Genomic DNA, 19,958 nt, shown 5'->3' with positions numbered 1-19,958 from the left:
GGCCCCGAGCGCCTCCGTGTGCCCGTGCTCTGTTCAACCCGAGCCATGCAACCATGGAATGGTTTAGGTTTAGGAAAGAGCTTGAAGGTTTTCAAGTGCTGCCGTTCCTCAGCAGTGCCAATGCCACCACTTTAAGCCATGTCCCCAAGTGCCACATCCACATTGGTTTTAAATCCCTCCAGGGATGGGCACTCCACCACTGCCCTGGGCAGCTGTGCCAGGATTAGACATTTTCCATCAAGAAATTTTCCCTGAGATTCAATCTAAACCTTCCCTGGCACAACCTGAAGCCGATTTTCCTCCTCCTGTCCCTGTTCCCTGGGAGCAGGGCCTGTCCCCTCCTGTCAGGAGCTGTGCAGAACCACAAGGTCTCCCCCGAGCCTCCTTTTCTCCAGGTGAACCCCTCAGCTGACCCAGGTGCTCCTGTCCCTGTGGCCAGCAGCAGGATGTCCCCACTGGCCTTACACACAGGCCCTGGCTCAAGCGAGCACCCCAGAGAAGCAGGAGCCCCCCAGAGCTCCAGAAGCAGAGGCACGGAAGGTCAGCGTTACAAAGCCTTGAAGAAACTCAATTTTGTTACAGCTCTAGTTCTCAAAAGAAATGTAACACTCCAGAAATTGAAATTACCTGATGCGGAGATATTTTCTCCTAAACGTCTCCCCTCAAAGAAAATAAGCTGGTACCTGTGTTGAACCTTAAAAAGAGAAGGTGAATTTTTTCTGTCTTGGTGGTTCCTGGATTTGAATCAAACTGAAAACACCTCCTCCAGGGCAGGAAAGGTAGGCAAAGTCTCCATTGCAGTTTCTAAGTCCTCACTTTAAAAACTGGATAATGAAACCCTTCCTGGCAGCAGGAGGATCAGACAATAAATGAGGTTCCCTGTGCAGTGCTGTGCCATGATTTTTACCTGCAGCAAACCCAACTCTTTCCACGTCCAGTGATTTCTCAGCTAAGCCCTTCTTTCAGCTTTAACCATTCCTTCCCTAAAATGCAGAGAGTTGCATATGAATTCCTGCCACATCTAAAAAGGCTGATTTTACAAACAAAAGAAATGTAAATAATGGACTGCTCACTTTGTGGCGTCTGTTCCACACAGTATCTCATCACTTCCCAACTCCTTTCTAGACAAGGAGCTGGGAATTTCTGCTTTACCCACATTTTGCCTGAGGCTGCATTTGCAGAGCTCAGTCAGAGCTAAAAATCACCAAGTACTTTTGGGGCCTCAACTTCTTTTAGACAGCTCTGAAAATGGAAATGATACCTGTGGTACTTGCTAAGGAAAAACCATGGAAAACTCAGAGCTCACCAGGAATCCTGCCTGAGTGTGTACATCAGAGCCCAGCTCTCATTTTGTCACTGACATTTACTTGCCCAGTGTAAGATTACAGCAGAGTAACAGCAGAGAGCAGCACTTGGGGCAGATAAAAATAACTCTGCAACACTGCTTGCTGCCCTCACACATGAGGTCACACACATTTAATGGCTATTTTAAACTCAAACACTTTTTAAGCATGCAGTGGCCAGGGTCATCTTTTTTTCACATTAAAGATATTTAGAGGAACCAGGAAAATATAATAAAATATAATACTTAATGGTTTTAGTACCTCAAAGATGGCTTTCATTGCTGTTGCAGCCCAAACTTGGTGCACTTCAGTCTTCTTATTTCAGCTGCCCTGGGAATAATTAATTGCTGTTAACAGTCAAGAGCCCAAGGCAAACCTTCATTTTTCTCAAATGATGTTATTTCCTTATTGCATATGGAAAGGCAGATTTTATTTTATATAAAAGAGTATAAAACCAGGCAGAAGTTACAGAACAAGGGTAAGATAAGGATTATCAGCAAATCACCAAAACAAAGGGAAAGAAACAAATCCTTTATCAAGTGACAAAATACAATGAGCCTCATCCCTTTATATTTTCACATCAAAACCACAGGAATGTTTAGTTAGGAACCCATTCAACAAAGTTTTTTTCTCCTCAGTGAAGCAGTTCCAGCCTGTGAGGGAATTACAATCCATGGTATGGAAAATAAGGGCACATTTAGGGAAACAATCCTTTAGAAAGCACAATTATATTACAACTGGCAGCTGGATTACTGAACAGCACTAATTTATATTGTGCCTCAGTGTTTTCATGCCAAAACCATCAAGAAATATAAATGTATGCCAGCTTTTTGAGAAGGACAGGACTATAAATTGTCTGAAAGCTGCCCAAAGCTAATGCTGGTTGAGTGTGGCTGCTGCCAGCCCTGGCACTGGGAGGTTTAACACACAAGGGAGTGCACACAGCTGTAAATCCACTCTTCCTGCTCATTCAGGGCCATCACGTGCTGAGAGACCTGGCACAAGAGAAAGCAGAGGTGAAAGAGAACTCTCTTTACTGGAAAACTGTTACCCAATGTGCTGTGGAAGCAAAATGTTCAGCACTTGTGTCACTAAATGATGGATATTCATCATCTACACTGACAGATAGTCAAAAATTACTCTTGAACTTCACAGCAAAATATCCATAAGGACTGAGCCTACAGTTTATTCTGAATGAAGCCTAAATTCAAATTAAAAACCACCTTACAGGATGAGGCAGTGGGTATCCAAAGTGTCAGCAGCAATTTAAATAGGGCCCAGCCTTGCCTGTGTCATGGGACTGCTCTGCTTACAACAGGTTTGAATGAATCCACCCTGGAAAGCTGGGAAATATAAAATAGCTTGGATGCCTCTGCTTTTACACAAGGAAAGTATATTTTCAGAAAAAGAAAACCAGGGGGTTATTCATAAATAATTAAAAAACATCATCTGCATTTGTCATGCATCACATTCCTTCAGGACCCTCATTTGGAATTGGCACTAAAGCCTGCCCAGCTCTGCAGCAGAGTTCAGCAATATCAAATTGTCTCATGGTTAATATGATCCCCAAATCAAGTTTAACAAAAGTTAACCACCAGCAAATCACAGTCTGCACAAGGACTGCAGTACATTTATTTCTCCTTCTGATTAGTGCATGCTTGGTCTGTTCTCACAAGCATCAATATGTGGGATTAAAAATGCTAAGTGAAAATAAATAAAATACAGGCTTAGAAAAAGAGTATTAAAATATTAGTGCATGTATAGAATGGACAAGTGAAACATGCCCACGTATGAAAGGTGGATTATTGATTTTTATATAAAATTGCATAGGAAAACAGAGATACATTAAATACACGATCAGCTTTGAAATAATAAAAAGTGCATCTGATCTGGTCAGAAGATGCCACTGTCCACATGCTCATTATCACAACAAAAGCCTACAAAAAGAAAATATAAATATGTCACCTGATTTTCTCTAAAGTTGGCTAAGCAATAAAAAGCCTTACCATCATGGATTTTGGAGCCACTTCCACAGCAAAAACTGTCAGCCCCCTGTTGTTCAGGCAGTTCTTACTCTGCTCATTGTTGACATGAATTATCACTTTATTTTCAGACTGCAGGTGAAAAAACATGAAGGAACCATTAAGACTTTCCTGGTTAAGTGTCTGTTCTTGGGGTAACACCTGCACACTCCTTGGACTTCTGTGACCTTGCTGTTTTAGGCATAGAAATGCTCAATGGATACTCTGAAGAGTAACAGATAAATTAAACAGTAAATAAACACTCCTTGAAGAGTAACAGTTTCAAATGTCCTTTAGCACCACAGTCATGGTCAAAAGCAATTTAAGCTTCATTGAAACAACACAAGGACTTGTGAAGTTACAATCTGGCCTTGTTGTATCCTCCCAGCCTGTCCAGATCCCCCTGTGGAGCTTCCCCAGCATTCCCACCCAGCTTGGTGAGATCCACAAACCAAACCCAAGGGGTATAAACAAAGTGGGCAGAGATCTGAGAGCATCAAGTTGTCTCAGTGCAGCCCTGATCTCCTTCTCTGACATATCCCCAAACATAAAAATAACTCTGGAATATCCACCCTAAAGGGCGAAGTGCAAAGCCAAATCCAGAGTTCCAGGAGCCTCAGCATCCAGTCCTAATATTAGTCCCTCCAAGCCACCCCCTTTAAATGTCTGGGCATTTAAAAATACACTTCTTGCTGTGATCCTTTAAGATTTAAAGCATCTGAAGTTTAACATCTTGCTGTGCTGTGTTTATTTACTCACAGCTCCTGGTATAAAGGAAACTGATTCTCTGTGATCAATGGAAAAAGGTTGAAAATCTCACCAAACACTTCTGCTTGGATTTACAGCTTTCAGCTTGAATTACTAATAAAGCAAACCTGGAGGAATAATCAGGTGAGAACTCATCCATTACACACTCCTAAAAATCACTGCTCTTTGACTTTCTTATGGACATTGAAAATATCCAGCAGTGTAAATGCTGTGATCTTTGCTCTTGCTCTAATTGCATTTCCTGCTGTTAGTGTTTGTTTCCTCATGGATGATACTGTGCCAAAATATTGAAAAATTGGGATGTGAACACAAAACATACTCAGTTTCTATATGGTAGTTAGAAGTGCTTCCCTCATTATAACAATCTGCCCCTTGCAGGAGCACTGCCCCAGGCTCTTCTGAAGCCACAAGGAGCACATCAGGCAGAGTTTTTTTAATCAAACAGACACCAAAACCTGATTTCAGGAACAGCAACTCTCAAATATGACCCAAGGAAGGAGGAGGAACAGTAACAGACATTAACACAGGGTACAGTATGGAAGTTGCAGGCCATACCTTATTTTCAATCACAGAGGTGATCCTGCTGCCTGATCTGTAGGTGTGGATGAAGATGCTCTCAGAGCCACCCAGCCCTTTGGCCTCTCCTTTGTTAACCACAGACCTGCAGAGAGCCCTGCTGAGCTGGGAGCCCCCTGCCTCCAGGGCAATGGCTCTAATTCTGGGTTTGCACCTCTCTGCACAGATGTCAATGACAAAGGGGCAGGCCTGCAGTGAAGAACATGAGTTTTAGCATCACTCCAGCTGGAGTTTTCCCCTCAGATTTTCACCCACCACTCCCAAGTATTTTCATATTTGAACTAAGATGACCCAGGTATAAATATTTCCCTGAATATTGAATATTATAAACTGTGAGCTGTGGCAATCTTTTACACTAAATGAAAGCCCAGGACAAGTGGCCTTTTTCATGCCATTCCCAGTACACCTGACTTAGCTCAACACACCAAACCCTTCCTTGGACAGCAAAATGTCCAGGAATTGAGATGAAACCTGAATGTATTCCAGTGTCTGAAATAAACCTGTCACACTGCTGCTGTCTGTGCCACCCCACACAGATTTAACACCTCTGCAATGTTGCACTGAGCACTCAGGGAGTATTGTGGATTTTACTCCTGGTGTAACAACCAGGAGTTCACATTTTCTTAGACTCACTCCCAGCACCTCCATTTCCTTCCAAAGGCTGCTGGAATTCACCAGGATTTCTCAAGTTCTGTCTCAGTGCTCCCAAAACATCAATCTGAAATTATTTGAAATCAAAGAACTAAAGAGTTAAGTGAGAGACACGAGTAAACAGCTGGAGATTTTTAGATTAATTACAGAAGCATTTGAGAGCTGAGCTGTCCTTTGGAAAGCAAAGGCTGGAGCCAGAACCCACAGCTGGAACAAGGCACAAAACACCTTCCTGAAATTCCTGACTGGAGAACTTCCCCAAAATGCTCTTTTTTGGAGGAGGGCTCTCTCTTGTGGCTGAAATGCAGAAAAACAGCCTTGCACGGGCTCTGCCAACCACAAGTCAGAGGAAAAGGAGCTCATCCTTAAAACCCTCAGCACCATCCCAAAATTTTCACTGAGAGATAACTGGTATCTCTCACACTGACTATTTTTAGATCTTCTTATATTTTATATACTGACTATGTTGACCTGTTTAACAAAATTAAATTATATTATCAGACTGTGATCCTAAAAATCTGGGAATTTCCTGGGAATTAATGATTTAATTACCTGTATATTGAATGCTTGAATATTTCATAGGTTTTTGTCTCTTCTTAAAAGAGATTCTCTTTCTTTAGAAAGAATTACTGACATCAGGAACATTAAATATGCATTTCAGAACATAAAAACAAATAAATAAATTTTAAACCTGTAAGGGCACAGAAACATCAGAGAAATAATCCCTGGTCCTGCAAAGTAAACAGTGGGTGACCCAAACCCTAAAATTTTAATGAAGTATTAAAACACTGTTCTGAAAGGCAACAATAACAGAAATAGTTATGTCTGGAAACTAGGAATTCTGAGTCATGTGGGAAAAAGTTATCTTTATCCACTTCTATTGTGGTTTGGCCACAAAACTGACTTTTTCTCCTTTATAATGTCCTGTTTTTTTCTAAATTTGCTGACAGGTCACAGTTTACCACCCTTATCTTCCTATCACTCCCAATCAACAGAGAGCATGGATTATTTTAACAGATACAACCAAAAATCCCTTCCTCTATAACTTCATAAAATTCTGGCTTTTTCTAAAGCAAAAGAAAATTTCTTTTTTCAAAGACCCAAATGCTGTTCTCAGAATCAGGACAGTGACAGCCCTGGGTGGTGGCAGTGGGTCCCTCCCTCCTGCTGTCAGTTTGTGGCAGGCACAAAGATTGCAGCAGTGAAACGTGCAGGAGTTTTGCTCTTCTCTCCTACCTCTGTCATTTCTAAGGCTCTGTTGTAGCCCAGGGACAACAAAGTGACCCAAAGGTCCCAGGGGTCCCCATCCCGGTCATTGGCTTCCATGAGATTCAAATCCAGAAATCCTTGTCTTGTTAGCTCATTCTTCTTCATCTCAAAGTTTTCTGTTTCAAAGGAATAAAAACAGCACTTAAAAATCTGTTCTGTCTGCAAACAGCTTCAAACACCTTCATCCTTCCAAAGGCAGAATCCCCCTCCTTTTATTAATAAATTTGAAAAATGGAACCAACTCAGAGCCTCAGATCTCCAAGGTTATTTGGGAAAGAATATCCTTCAGCAGGCATGTGCTGTTTGCAGAGCTCCCCTGTGGATCTGGGATAATGCCTACAAACATTGTATAACCCCAAAAAAGGGAGATTTCAAAACAAAAAGAATTTATATTTTTTTTTTTTTCCTGAAAGTTTGAGCTTTGCAGAATGGGGTATTTTAGGAATGGGAAATGAAAGGCAGCTGGAGCCAGCACCTTGAAATGCTTCAGGTCCTTGATACAGAAATGATTTACTTAGTTCCTAAAAAGCAATAAAATTCCAGTAATCCTAACACCCCTCTCTGGAGAGAATATCATAGATCCACCACTCTAATATCAGCAAACACATAATTGAAATGTCCTCATGTCAGGGACTTTTAAAAATGGTTTTCTCATCTTCATAACAATGCTAAATCTTTACTATATATTATTAAAAAGGGATTACAATTTAATAAATCTATCCAAGGGTACAGATGCTGTAATAAATGGCTTGAACTTTGGTGCCAGGATTGATGATATTCGTGTGAACCCTTCCTCTGATTGATGGCCTGGTGAAACATTCCCAGCTTCTCCTCCTTCCTCTCTTATTTATTCACACATTTCCACCCTCCTACTTGTATCACCCTGACAAAGCCATCAAGGGTGGGAAAGCACATCCAGGCACCAAACAGAGGAGAAATTCAGCCCTAGAAATGTATTTCTGTAGGAGTTTTCCATCAGTTAGGAAAAATTCTGATATCTCAGAGTGTTTTGGGAAAACATAATTAATAGGGCTTGCCAGATTTAAAATATTTTGGCCAATGTGCCACAGCCTCCAAAGGAATTATGTGAAACATGACATAGAATTATAAAAGCAGACACTGGCAACCCACAAAAACTCTGGATGCCACTTTGTAGCATCAGATCCACACTAATTAAATGTCCCTCTCCACACTTTGTGAGATAAAAAAAGCAGCACCAGCCCAACCTGCACAAAGGAGATGGATTAAACAAATACCTGTGGCAGTTTCCTTCCCCATAGGATCCAGCATTACAAACCCTGTAGGTTTTGGCAGCTACAAACAATTAGGAAGGGGAAGAACTTTCTCAGCAGAAGGTCAGTGGCACACACAGCAGAATAAAGCAAAGCAAAGGACAGGAGACTGGAAAAAAAAGAAAAAGAAAGGAGGAAGAGAAAAAGATCTCCACACGTTCTTGGAATAGGTACAGAACACCCAGTCCTACCCAGCTTGGAAGTTAATTGATAGGCTTAATTAGCACAGAAATGAACTTACCCTTGCACACAGCCCAGGCCTCCTGGTCACACTTCTCCCCACTTGTCCTCAGCTCAAAGAAGTTGTACTCCTCCAGACTCAGGAGGCCATTCCCATCCAAATCAATTGTTTCAAATACATCCAACAAAGCAGCTCTGAGGGGTCAGAAAGGCCAAACTATTTCCAAAGGCTTCCACTTCCCTTTACTGTCTCATAACATTCCCAAGAACCATCTAGTCTGTTTGAGATTGTTCTGTACAAAAAGTACTTCAGGAAAATCCAGATTTAAAAAGCCACATTTTAGCTGAAAGGAGATTTTTATTCCCATGTTTAGGAATAAAACTCACCGGAATTCTTTGGTGAGAGCCAGCTCTCCATCTTCATCCCTCCACACCAGTTTGGCTTCTCCAGCAATTTGGGTTTTTCCCTTTCTCAGCCTGCAGCCAGTTGTGAAAGGGAGCAGCCAATAAACTCCAGCTCCAAGCTCCCCTCTCCAGCCAAAGATCTGCTCTTAAAGGAAAACAGAAAAGTTTGAAGAACTTCTCAAATGATGCCTTTCCTTGTTGCCAGTAATATTCATACAAAACTCATTACTTGAAAATTCACTCCTTGGAAACCCTGGGAATGCTGGGTTGTCTCCTTAAAAAAAATTGGCTGAGTGAGGCCACTTTAAAGATTAAAAAATAGTAAATCTTTTAGAATAAAAGTTAGAAAAACAGAGATGAGGACCAAGGGGAATATAAATTCATGCTCTCTTATTTCTGCCACAGGAAAAGAATATTATGTACACTATGAAGTTCAAATGGCAAGGAGAAAGAAAATTCAAGGAAATTTAAACAAATTTTGCCTTGGAAATGTTGTGTTTGAAGGTGCAGAAATACAACTGAGTTTTTACAGAGTAGCTGTAAATATGGATAAATATGAGTATAAAATTATTGGATGGATTTGTTAATTAAGTTTATTCTGCTCCATAAATGTAATGTACATGTAAATGTACCCAGCAACTCAGCAATTCTGGGTACAGCTGGAATTCCTTCCAAACCTGTGGAATTCACACCTCCAGCATTAACACACACACTAAAAAATAACAATTAAAATAGGAATGCACCAAAAATCTCTAACCTCTTTGTCCTGGAATTCAGTAAAGCTCACAAGCTGTAAATTCTCTTGGGTTTCATTTTCCTTCAGAATAAACAAAGCTGTATCCACTGACAACCAAGGACAAGGTTTTCCTAAAAAGAAAAATATCCCAAATAATAATAATAATAGCAATAATAATAATAATGATGATAATAATGGCCCCAAATTAGGTTTTCTTTGCATCTCAAAATATATATTCCCATGGTATTTACTGATCCCTGTGATGAAAAATGGGGAAAAATTCTATTCTATATTATAGGGATTTTCTTCTTGTTTAGGCCAAGCAGATAAATTGTTCCAAGCTTTGTCTTACAGATAATTAATAATTTTATCATTAAGAATTATTGATAAAATAATTCTATCATTAAGGGTGAACAATATCAAGGAATGGTTACACACCACACAAATTAATTTTAAAAATGCCAGCCCAGGTGACTTTAAAACAATTTTGAGATTTAAAGGCTCCTGTTTTATGGGATTAAAAAGGGAATATTCTACTTGGGGAAAAACTAATTCCGGTATAGCAACTGGATGAAGCCCTGTGGTAAATCTTATAAAGAGGTGGTGGCTTGGAGAAGAAAATGAAAATATAAACTCCCTCACCTTGTGCCTGGGGAATACTGAAAGGTTTGATGGTGATACAAAGTGCAGATCTCTGGGGTAAGTGCAGCCTGTACTTGTGACTGATGATTTCCCCATTCTCCTCCAGGTAGAAGCAGCCTCTGGATTGTGCACATTGCCATTCCTGGAAACCAAATACATAGTAAGGGTTTTCTTCATTTTGGATGAAGATTAAAGTGCTTTCTCTGAAATGTTAATGAATTTGATTATTGAATAAACCCTGCATAGAGCACACCATGAGATACAGCATCAATATACTTTTATTAAAAAAAAAATCCCAAATAGTTCTTTTGAAGACAAATTTTGCTTCACTTGTTAAAATGCCTGAGAAGCACAGAGATCACCCCATTGCTCCTATAGCTAAAAATTAAACTGGAATTGCCACCAAGATTCTGCTAATTATATTTGCAAACAGCTGACAGCATGGAGTAATTTAAATACAAAATCATACACTTTGTAACTCCCTTCCTCCTGTTCTTTGGAGGTTTGGAAATCTTTTCAATTAAGGTTATGCTCAAGAAGTTCTAGAAGACTTCCAAAATAAATTGGCTGTGGAAAAGACTAAGATTAATTAAAAATTAAGTGGGATGGCCAATCCCTGGCAGGGACTACTGTCCAAGTCCCTCCCCTCCTATAATGTCCCATAATCTTTTCATTGTGGGCACAACCTGCTGGAGAAGTTTTTAGGGATAATCTTTAAGTGCAGCTATTTCTGGGCCATGGAGGCAGAGCTTAGCCCCTGGCCAAATTTGTGGAGCAAAATAAATCTAATTAACAAATCCATTCAATAATTTTATACTCATCTTTATCCATGGAACCAGATTTGTAGTGACAAGACAAGGAAAACAGGGACCAATCATAAAAAATAATTAGGAAAACAGTGGTCAGAGACAAAATATTCCTGGGATTTAATGGTGAGGGTTGAATATGCAGCAACAGCTGGGGTTGTGTCAGTCAAAAAGTGGATAATGGGAGCTGGGATTAACATAAATCAGTGAGAGAATTCCAACATGGAGTTCAGCCTCTTGGACCATTTCCACTGCTATTCCTAAACTGCTTATTCCAACACTTCATGACTCCTGACTTCATCTAAAAGGAAATTTTTTAAATGGATTTTTGTCTTCAAACTTGACACATCTGAAATAACTGGTTGTTTGCTCCAAGTTTGATACCTGCCAAAACTGTTGGACAAAACCCTTATACTTTCCTTTTGGGAACTCAAATCCTGTTACTCTGGTGTGGTGCTAGAAGTCCTAAATTATCAAATTCCAAACAGATAAGACCAGGAAACTAAAAGAGGATTTTCTGTTTGGATTTTCCTCTGTTACTTCAAAGCAGAATAAAAGCTGTTAAATAAAGGCTGAAGTGGGAAATGTTTGTGTTAGAAATGTTAGGCAGCACCTGCTGCTGGTCACTGCTACTGACATTTAAATTAATATTGAAAAAATCCACACAGTGATGCATAATTCCTAATTAAAAAGCAGTGATTGAGAGGAATTTTCTAAGGGTTTTTAGTTTTAGGTATTTCACCATGTTCTGACTTTCACTGTTTTCCTCTGTCAGAAATGTGAAGTTCATGTTGCTCCTGTGGGCAATATTTTCTCCCTTATACAGGAAGACATGTGAACAGCAAAAACATAAAATAAAATTCTTGGATATAAGACAAATAAAAAGAATTTTGGGAGGTGGATTCGCATTCACACCAAAAATAAAACCCTGGGTATTTATTCATTGATTCTGGCAGAGCTTGCATTGTGCAAAATGAAGTTTTTTTAAACTAATAGGTTATTAATAGGAAATATTAATTTATACTATATTGACTATATATAATTATATTAATATTATTAATATATAATTTTATTAATTGGAAATAAAACTTTCCATGTTTATTGATTGATTTCAGGTTTCAGATTATGCCAAACAATACTAATCAATTTATTTTTTTAGTCAGTTTTTACTGGCTTGTAGAAAGAAAAAGAATCCAATCTTGGGGAAATGTGTGCTGGTTTTATATACCCCAAAATCATGTTTGAACAAGGTGAGATTGCAGGTTAAATTGCATGGAGGTCCAGAGTGCACAGAACCCCTGGGAGATGATGTTTGGAAATTTTAATATAGAGCAAATGTCACTGTACAGCAATGGGGAAGATCTAAAGGACTTCAGAGTTCAATAACAAACCCAGAGTTGTTATTTGAAACAAAAATGCAGCTCCTGAGGACAATCAGTTCAGTTTGCCAGCAGCAGTTACACTCTGTGGTCAGAACCATTTTTTCCCTCTTATACAGGAGTCTCCAGGTGCTCATTTTTAATGGATCCCAGCAGTTCCCAGTTAATGTTTCCTATTTCTACAGCTATTATTTTCTGTTGAAAGAAAACTAGTAAAGGTTCAGTCAAGAAAGGGAAAACAAAGGGAAAAAGATCAATATTAACACTCTACAAATATTGACTTAGCAAAGTGACTTTGTTGTCTCTCTCCCCCAGGAATTTGTATTGAATGAGTGATTTATTTAAAAGAAAATACTGATAGAACATATTAGTCTAACTAAAAATCAATATTTTCAGGTTATAGCATCTATTTACCAAGCAATGCCCAAGAAACTAAATATGCTCACAGATTTGTTATTTATTTCCAATTACCTTTCATGCAAAGGTTTATGATACACAATCTTTCAGACTACTTAAGCATTTAAAGTTCTCACCAACCTAATAAATTATTCAATTTTAAATTTCTCAAGAAGTCATTAACTGTTTTCTCCAACAGTGGTTTCATTTATAAAAAACACATTTTGTTCTATTAAACCTTCACACCTGAAAAATTATTTCCAATAACTTGTTGTCAGCAAAACCAACAGTATATAAAAATGTTAATAATAATACATATCAAAAAAGCTCTCAGTAGTTTATAGCTGCCCTTGACAAACTGTTAATAAAACATAAGCCACCATTTTTCTCTGATTTTTAGCTTCTTTAAAATGCAATAACACAGGTGCCTAGAGGAAAACACCATCATTCTAGTGTGATACCTTCATTGTGTCAGGCTCAATAATTAGCTTTGTGTTCCTGCTGCTGCTGGCAGCCACAGTGACAGTGGTGGAGCTGGAAGCTTTGCTGCTTTGAGCTGATAAAGGTCTTGAAGGAGCTCTGCTGTCACCTAGAAACAGAGATATTTAATTACAGTTACATTATTTCAACCCTCTCCTAGTGCTGTTTATCACAAACCTTGCATTTAGAAGCACAAAGAAAACTGGATTACAAGAGCTCCATCAGAAAACTTCCCCTCGTCACTGTTGTGTAATTTTTGCACCTCTTTGATTTGAAGCAGCACAAACTACACCCCAAAATTTCATACTTGGTGCCTCTGCAGCCCATTCCTGTGGAGCTTCTCCAGTTTGGGAAGGTTCTGAAGTATTTCAAGGACATTAAGCTGTCCACAACTTATTAATTGTGCTTGAAAACAACCTCAATAATTGAAACAAACACGCAGCTTACTGAGAAATGTTTAGGGTTTAATCCTTGTCTAGGAGGGAAATAATTTGCCTATATTGTAACACCTGAGCATTCATTTCCTCTCTTCCCTCTGGACTGTGTCACATGAAAATCAACAGAATCCACCCTTAGGGATTTGTGAGTTTCACAGATGTAGCCATTTGAATATATTTTACTGACACATTGATGTGATTGCCACAGTAGAAATTATTTTCATCAATAAAATCTTCAGTAAACTGAGAAAAGCTAAACAACAACTTAACTGCTCACTGAGCCAGAGCTTCATCTCCAACAGAAAGAAAATATCAAATATCAAATATAAATACCTTTAGGCAGTTTGTGACCAGGTTTCCTGCAGCCCCTGGGGGATGGCTTTGGCACTGGCAGTGTGATCCCCTCAGGGACAGTTTCAGTTTGGTTCCCAAGGTGCTGCTGCCTCAGCCGAGGGTCGGTGTCCAGCCTGGCCCTGGCAGCCTTGCAGCACTGCTCCCTGGTGCCCAGGTACAGCTCACAGAACTGCAGGGAGTAAGGGAATATTTCACTCACCAAGCTGCATTGCCCAAAAGGTTTTAAGGAGTAAAATGTAGCATTAGCAAGGAAAGCACAGCTCAGCAGATGGAATGCATTTCCTCTTCAAGCCCAACATAATTTTAATTTTCGTTATCAGAACAACCACTCAGGTATCACAGTAAAATGCAGCTATGCTTCAGGAAGGTTCAAATATTGAACAAAAATTAAGTGTGGCTGTCAACTCTTCCTTTCTAGATATTGGAAGACTGATTTTTAACACAGATTTTTACCAGCTTTCCTCCTATGAAACCATATCTATGTACCAACCTTTGTGGGCTGTTTATTCAGTCCAAAATTTAGAATCCTGAGGTGAGGACATCACTAATGCTCATACTGTCAATTACACAGAACAAATATCACTCCTGGCCATACCTTGTTGTAGTCAAGTTTGCCATTGCAGTTAAAATCAGCTTGTTTAGTGATGCTGGTCACTTCCTCCCAGGTCATTCTGTCACCTCTCTGCAAGGAAAAACCAGCTCAGTTTGGGTTCCTAATCAAGATCTTGTTCAGCTACAGCACAAATTCCATAAACAAAGGAAAAGCATTTTTATATTCTTTCAGAGAATCTTATCTTGCAATAGACTTCAACAGATTTGGATTTGAATCATGAAAACAGAGGTCAAAATCATTAAAAATGTTGTCTTTACAATGCTACTAAATATCAAAGAGATCAGCTGTAGCAGTTTATGGAATTCTGTGGTGTCTTCTGGAAACCCACCATGAAAATCTTCCATAAAATGGGGAATCCCAGCTCCCAGTACCATCTAATTTCCAAAATCTCTACTAATTAAAGATGGATAATTAGTATTCTAGCGATACTTACTGTTGTAAGAATTTTACAAAGTTCATCATGTGAAATATATCCAGTTTTATCTGTGTCTATTTTACCAAATGCTTCGAGCAGTTCATTTCTTGTAGCTGGCTTTTCTTTCTTTAAAATAGCACAGAAATCATCAAAATTCAGTGAAGATGTTTGTGAAGTCCAGTATTTGTTAATGGTCTTCTGGGAAGGATTTCTTCCAGCCTGCTGAAGTACTGAACAATAAAACACAATATTAAACAGATAACTTCTTTTCTAACAGCTGGGGTTTCTCCAAACATCCTTGAGTCACTTTCCATGTTCAGATTTTTTTTAAAGCCAAATTACTCCAAGAGAAAAGTGGGTCTGTAGGACAGTTTTGATTATGATCTTAAAGTATCAATATGTCTATGAACTCAAAGACAGTCTCAAGTGTAAAATTCAGCCTATATCCAGTGTCTCAATATCATTAATATGTTATTTTTAAGTCTGCACATTATAGATCCTATTTATACTAAGACCAAAATCATCTTTGCACTTTCTTTGCCAAGAACTGAAATCTGGAGTAGAATTTATCTGAACATTTTCTGCCATGCCTGTACATTTGAACCTATCAATTCAAATTATACATGAATTTTAAGGGAAAAATGATACCACCAGTGCCATGGGGTGTTACACCTGGCATTCTCCAAAATGAATTTGCTGGACCTATTTGCCTCTTCCAGGTCTTTACTGAAAACATCCTTTCAGTTTTCAGTGTATTACACTTAATGGAAATTAAATTCAGATGCACAGCCTATCTGAAACGAGAGGGATGCTTTTGTACCTTCCCAAATAATCTTTAAGGGAAGCACAGGAGAGCCTCCATTTGATTGTGAGCCAGCTGAGCAGTGCCCAAGGCTGTGCTGGGAGCTGCTGAGGAACATCTGTGAAATGAGGTGGTGGCATGGTGACAATGCTCAGTGGGACCTGTGTCACCAGCAAACCAAACAAACAAGCAAGCAGGCACCTCTGCTGTTAATGCCTGCCTCAGTGCCAAGCACTAAATAAGGATTTGTGCCCTGCCACCTCTGCTGGAGGAGCCAGAGCAGGGCTCACATCCTCATCTGAGCCATGCCTGGAGCAATGGGTTGGGATTTCAGTGTCTGGGGCACAGGGAAGGAAGGGCAGTGACCCTGGGGGTTTGTTCCCATGGCTGGGAGAGCTCCCTGGAATGGCAGTGCAGCACATTATTATTATATTTGACAGATCTCCTTCAAATGTACAATTCCTATTTTTTTATCTCCAGGGACATCAGCACTTGCCATTCCCTCCATGGCTCCCAGTTTGCATTTGTGAGAGCTCCATCAGACTGCACCTTTTATTTATATTTCTTTATGGTCTGATTCTGCTAAACCACTCCAGTAATAATACAACAGACAGGAGATTAAGCTACTCTTTGGAGATCAGCAAAACTCCTACAAATAAAATTTCCCAATCTCTCAGTAAGCCCTTTAGTTTGGAATATCAGCATGCTTCATGAAGCAAGAGGGGTTTAAACATTGGCACCACTCATTTGAGACATGCCAAAATTGACTTAAGATTAAATAAAAGTCTTTAACTCTCGATGCTTACAAATTCTAAAATAAATTCTTAAACATCTCTGCAAGGATTGAGAGTCTAAACAATTAACTGCCCTCTCTAAGCTGACCTTGAAAGCAAAATGCCCAAACCCTTGCTGTGTAGCCAAGTGGCATATGGATAAGCTGGGAGCCAAAGCATTTATTAGAGAGATGACATTTGTTCACACCACCCCTCTGTTAAAATCCAGATTATCCCAAACTATCATTAGGATGCCATAAAGGCCCTTTTATTGCAGCTGGGAAAGCCTGCAGAGCACCAAGTCACAAGCTGTAGGAATATGCTTGGTAATGGGTGGAATTTCATGTTCTGCTGTAGGGAAAGAGGCTGCAATCAGTGCACTCAGCTTCTACAGTGGTGGTTGAAAAACCTTTTTAAAAAGAACAAAAATGTTCTTTAAAAAAAAAAAAAATCATCACCCAAACAGGGTACACAATCCTACAACTCCAAGAAACTGCAAAGTTGGAATTGTATTTGCTTGAGGAATTTTATCTGCCATAGTGAAACCTCCCTCAAAACTGAGGTTATTTATTACTCAGTCTTACCTTACTCTTTCCTTATCTTACCTGGTCACTAAGATACATTATTAAGAATTTATTATTAAGAAACTTCCATTTTTCAGGTAAATTTTTTTCATTTCCCTTTGAAATTCCTGAAGTTTTCAAACCAAAGCCCCACAGCTTTCATTTCCTACCAACAGCCTTATTTAGTGCAGCTGAAGCAGTCAGATTTGTTTTTCTGTTGTACACCTGGCAGCACCACCACCACTTACACACAAACATAGTCTGGACAAAAAAATGAGAATTTTAGATTCCAGTCTACGAAAGTAATCCAGTAACTCAGGAGGAGTTGAGATAAGGAGTAAGAATTCTTATGGAACACCAGTTGTGGTGGTTTTCTGTGCCAGGACAGAGGCACATCCTAAACTGAGCTGAGACCTTTCCTACCAGTGATTTAGAAATAAAATCTATAATTTAAAACCTACAATAAAATGCCTCTGTCTGGCATTCCCACTTCCAGCAGGCATCCAAAACTACTCTCAAATCCTTAAGCAAGTTTCTGAGTTTATGCACAGGGATAGCCCCACTGCAATCATCCCATGCAAGAGTTAGAGGGGAGAAAGATTCAATCATTACCTAAACTGAGCTGCTCTTTGGATTTAATATTTGCCAAGCTGCTTTTTAAGACAGCCAGATAAGCTGCTCTGCAGTCCATGTAAAAAATGGCTTCTTCTGCATGCTGGGACTTCTTCCCTGGGGAATTTCCTGAGTGTGCAGCTTTCTGATTCCCAGGAGTGCTGGCCATCCTGTGAGGGATGAAATTCCAGTTAGAATTAGTAATTGTCCTAAAAATGCCTCTGTTTGTCCTCTGAAACACAGACTACCCCATCACCCAAACATCCAGGTCATATCCTTTCTTTTCTCTGAATCTGGGATGGGAATTTTTATCTACACTTGTAGGGAAGCACCATGAGAGCCACAAGCAGAAAGAGTTTGAGCTCTACTTATTATTCACAGTTTATCCTTCATTGGCAGTAAAAAGTTTAATTTAACTATTTTTTATATAGGTGTAGATATTTGATATTAATCACTGTATTTTATATAAGTGCAGATATTTGATATTATAATATTAAATATTATAGTAGTATATAAATATTATGTAGTCTTGATTTTTGAAAGCACAAAACCACGTTTTCATGTTATCTGTGAAACAAGGCTTTGCCATCCATGTTTTCTCTTTTTACTCTTATAACTCAACAAAACATATGGATAATAATAATATTGGTCAAAATTGGAGACTTTAATCTCAAAAAATGCCAGGTTAAGCCCAGAATTCTATTTCTTAGAGTTACCTAAATATAAATAATAGAAATAAATGTGCATAAAACTTTGAGCAACACAGGCTGTTTATACCCAAGGCCCATACAGTTATACATGAATGGAAAAAAACCAAAACCATATTTTTTTCCTCAAGTATTAAAACAATTCAATGCTGTTTGCTCAACAATGGTCAGCAAACTCTGACAGCAGCTTTCTGCTTCCACCAGGGGTGATAAAGGTTTTTAGAAGGCCATCACAGAGGGACACTAAATCCTGTTGTGCTGTTGCTTTAACAGCTTCTTGTATTATTTTACCCAATGTTGACTTCAGGAAATATCTTCCAGGATAATAAATAGAATATCTCAAGTTCAGCAACAAGACAACACCATCCCAGGGTCCCCTTCAGGACTCATTGGATTTTTACTCAGGAGGCCTCAATCACTGGCACCTTGTTGAGTTATACAGATCTTTTCCACTTGGGAAAGGCAGATAATAATTGCTTATCAAGGATGAAGTACCCAATTTGTAACTCCCTGACACTTTAATATTGCACAGGCACCAGAAGGACCCCACAGGGACCCCCTGGCACAGCCTGGCTCCTGCACACGGGTGTCACTATAATGAAGCACCAGTGTTACACACACAGAATGGAACTGGGGGGAAAGGCAAGGAGGAGAAGAAGAAATGTCAATTTTCCAGCAACCAGTTTTTAGAAAACGTGAACTCTTGTCTGTAGTCCTTGGACTTCCCATTACTGAGATATTTGTTATGTGGCCAGGAAGTGATGCCAATCCATCGCTGGGAAATCCAGGGAGCAATGGCTCAGTGACAGCACTGCCAGCAGCCCCATGTCTGGGACATTTGTACTGGGTAAATGGCACTTCAGAAAAATAGACAGAGGGGAGCAATCCAGCCCAGGCTTCCAAACAGGGAGAGAGTAGGTTTAGATTAGAGACTGGGAAGAAACTTCTCGCTGGAAGCTGTGGCTGCCCCTGGATGCCTGGAAGTGTCCAAGGCCAGGCTGGGTGGATGTTTCAGCAACCTGGGAGAGTGGAAGGAGTCCTTGCCCATGGGTGGAACTGGATGAGTTTTAAGGCCCTTCCAACCCAAACCAGTGCAGCATTCTCAGCCCAGAGCACTGTGCCCCATGTCCAATTCTTCCTTGGACACCTGCAGGGATGGGGACTCCAGCCCTCCCTGGGCAGCCCCTTCCGATGTCCAATGACCCTTTCTGGGAAGAAATTCCCCCTGTTGGGCAAAGTCAGAGCCTCCGTGGCATCCCTGACCTTCACTCACAGGCTCACCCACACAGAACCCACATTGGCACGGGGAAGCTCTGCCCTGCTCCAGCCCCGTCCACCTGAAACGAGGAAACTTTTCCCGCATGGATCTCATCACCTCCCTCCCTAGTGGGCACAGGGGGCTTCAAGGTCTACATTTGCCAGCCATCGTAAAAAAAAAAAAAAAAATAAATAAATAAATAATAATAATAATTTAAGATTACAATCTCCTTCCCCCAGCCCTGAAGGGAACCAGCCCTCCCTCACAACCTCAGCCCCGCTCAGCGATCCCTGACGGACTCCTGAGGCGCGTTCGGCCGCCCCGAACCCGCCGCCCGAACATCCCCGGCCCGGCTCCTACCGCGCACAGCGGGACCCGGCGAGCCCACACGGACAGCGCTCTCGGTCCCGGGGCTCTCGGTCTCGGCCCCGCAGCCCTGCCGGGCTCCTCGGCCCCGCCCCGGCCCGCCCTGCTCTCGGC

General features: G+C 40.2%; 1 protein-coding gene across 3 annotated transcripts; it reads right to left on the bottom strand.

Moving 5' to 3' along the window:
• Window positions 1-7: 7 nt before the first annotated feature.
• EFCAB7 (EF-hand calcium binding domain 7) lies at window positions 8-19,945 on the bottom strand. Of its 3 annotated transcripts, XR_010029062.1 has the most exons (15): window positions 19,839-19,945; window positions 17,514-17,683; window positions 14,782-14,993; window positions 14,331-14,417; window positions 13,715-13,904; window positions 12,926-13,053; window positions 9,884-10,025; window positions 9,263-9,372; window positions 8,488-8,645; window positions 8,162-8,295; window positions 6,596-6,744; window positions 4,688-4,897; window positions 3,350-3,457; window positions 1,605-1,673; window positions 8-983 (listed from the first exon to the last, which is right to left on the bottom strand). XR_010029062.1 is itself a non-coding variant. In XM_063166268.1 (14 exons), exons 2-14 carry the CDS (start codon window positions 17,680-17,682, stop codon window positions 1,665-1,667), a joined length of 1,806 nt encoding a protein of 601 aa, XP_063022338.1. In that variant the 5' UTR covers window position 17,683; window positions 19,839-19,945; the 3' UTR covers window positions 1,589-1,664. The 3 variants fall into 3 exon arrangements, 2 of the variants coding, with proteins under 2 accessions (XP_063022338.1, XP_063022337.1); XM_063166268.1 differs by lacking the exon at window positions 8-983 and having other exon boundaries at window positions 1,589-1,673; XM_063166267.1 differs by lacking the exons at window positions 8-983; window positions 1,605-1,673 and adding an exon at window positions 1,721-2,338 and having other exon boundaries at window positions 19,839-19,921.
• Between the last annotated feature and the right edge of the window lie 13 nt (window positions 19,946-19,958).

Source organism: Melospiza melodia, chromosome 11 (genome assembly GCF_035770615.1).
Source record: "Melospiza melodia melodia isolate bMelMel2 chromosome 11, bMelMel2.pri, whole genome shotgun sequence".
Classification (NCBI taxonomy): domain Eukaryota; kingdom Metazoa; phylum Chordata; class Aves; order Passeriformes; family Passerellidae; genus Melospiza; species Melospiza melodia.
This window is presented reverse-complemented; position numbering and strand designations above follow the sequence as displayed.

Coding starts and splice junctions, on each gene's coding strand:
- EFCAB7 (XM_063166267.1), bottom strand. CDS start 17,682: ATGGCCAGCACTCCTGGGAATCAGAAAGCTGCACACTCAGGAAATTCC. Junction 14,418..14,781: donor TTTGTAAAATTCTTACAACA/GTAAGTATCGCT, acceptor TTTTCCTTGCAG/AGAGGTGACAGAATGACCTG. Junction 4,898..6,595: donor GAGCCTTAGAAATGACAGAG/GTAGGAGAGAAG, acceptor TCTTCACTGCAG/GCCTGCCCCTTTGTCATTGA.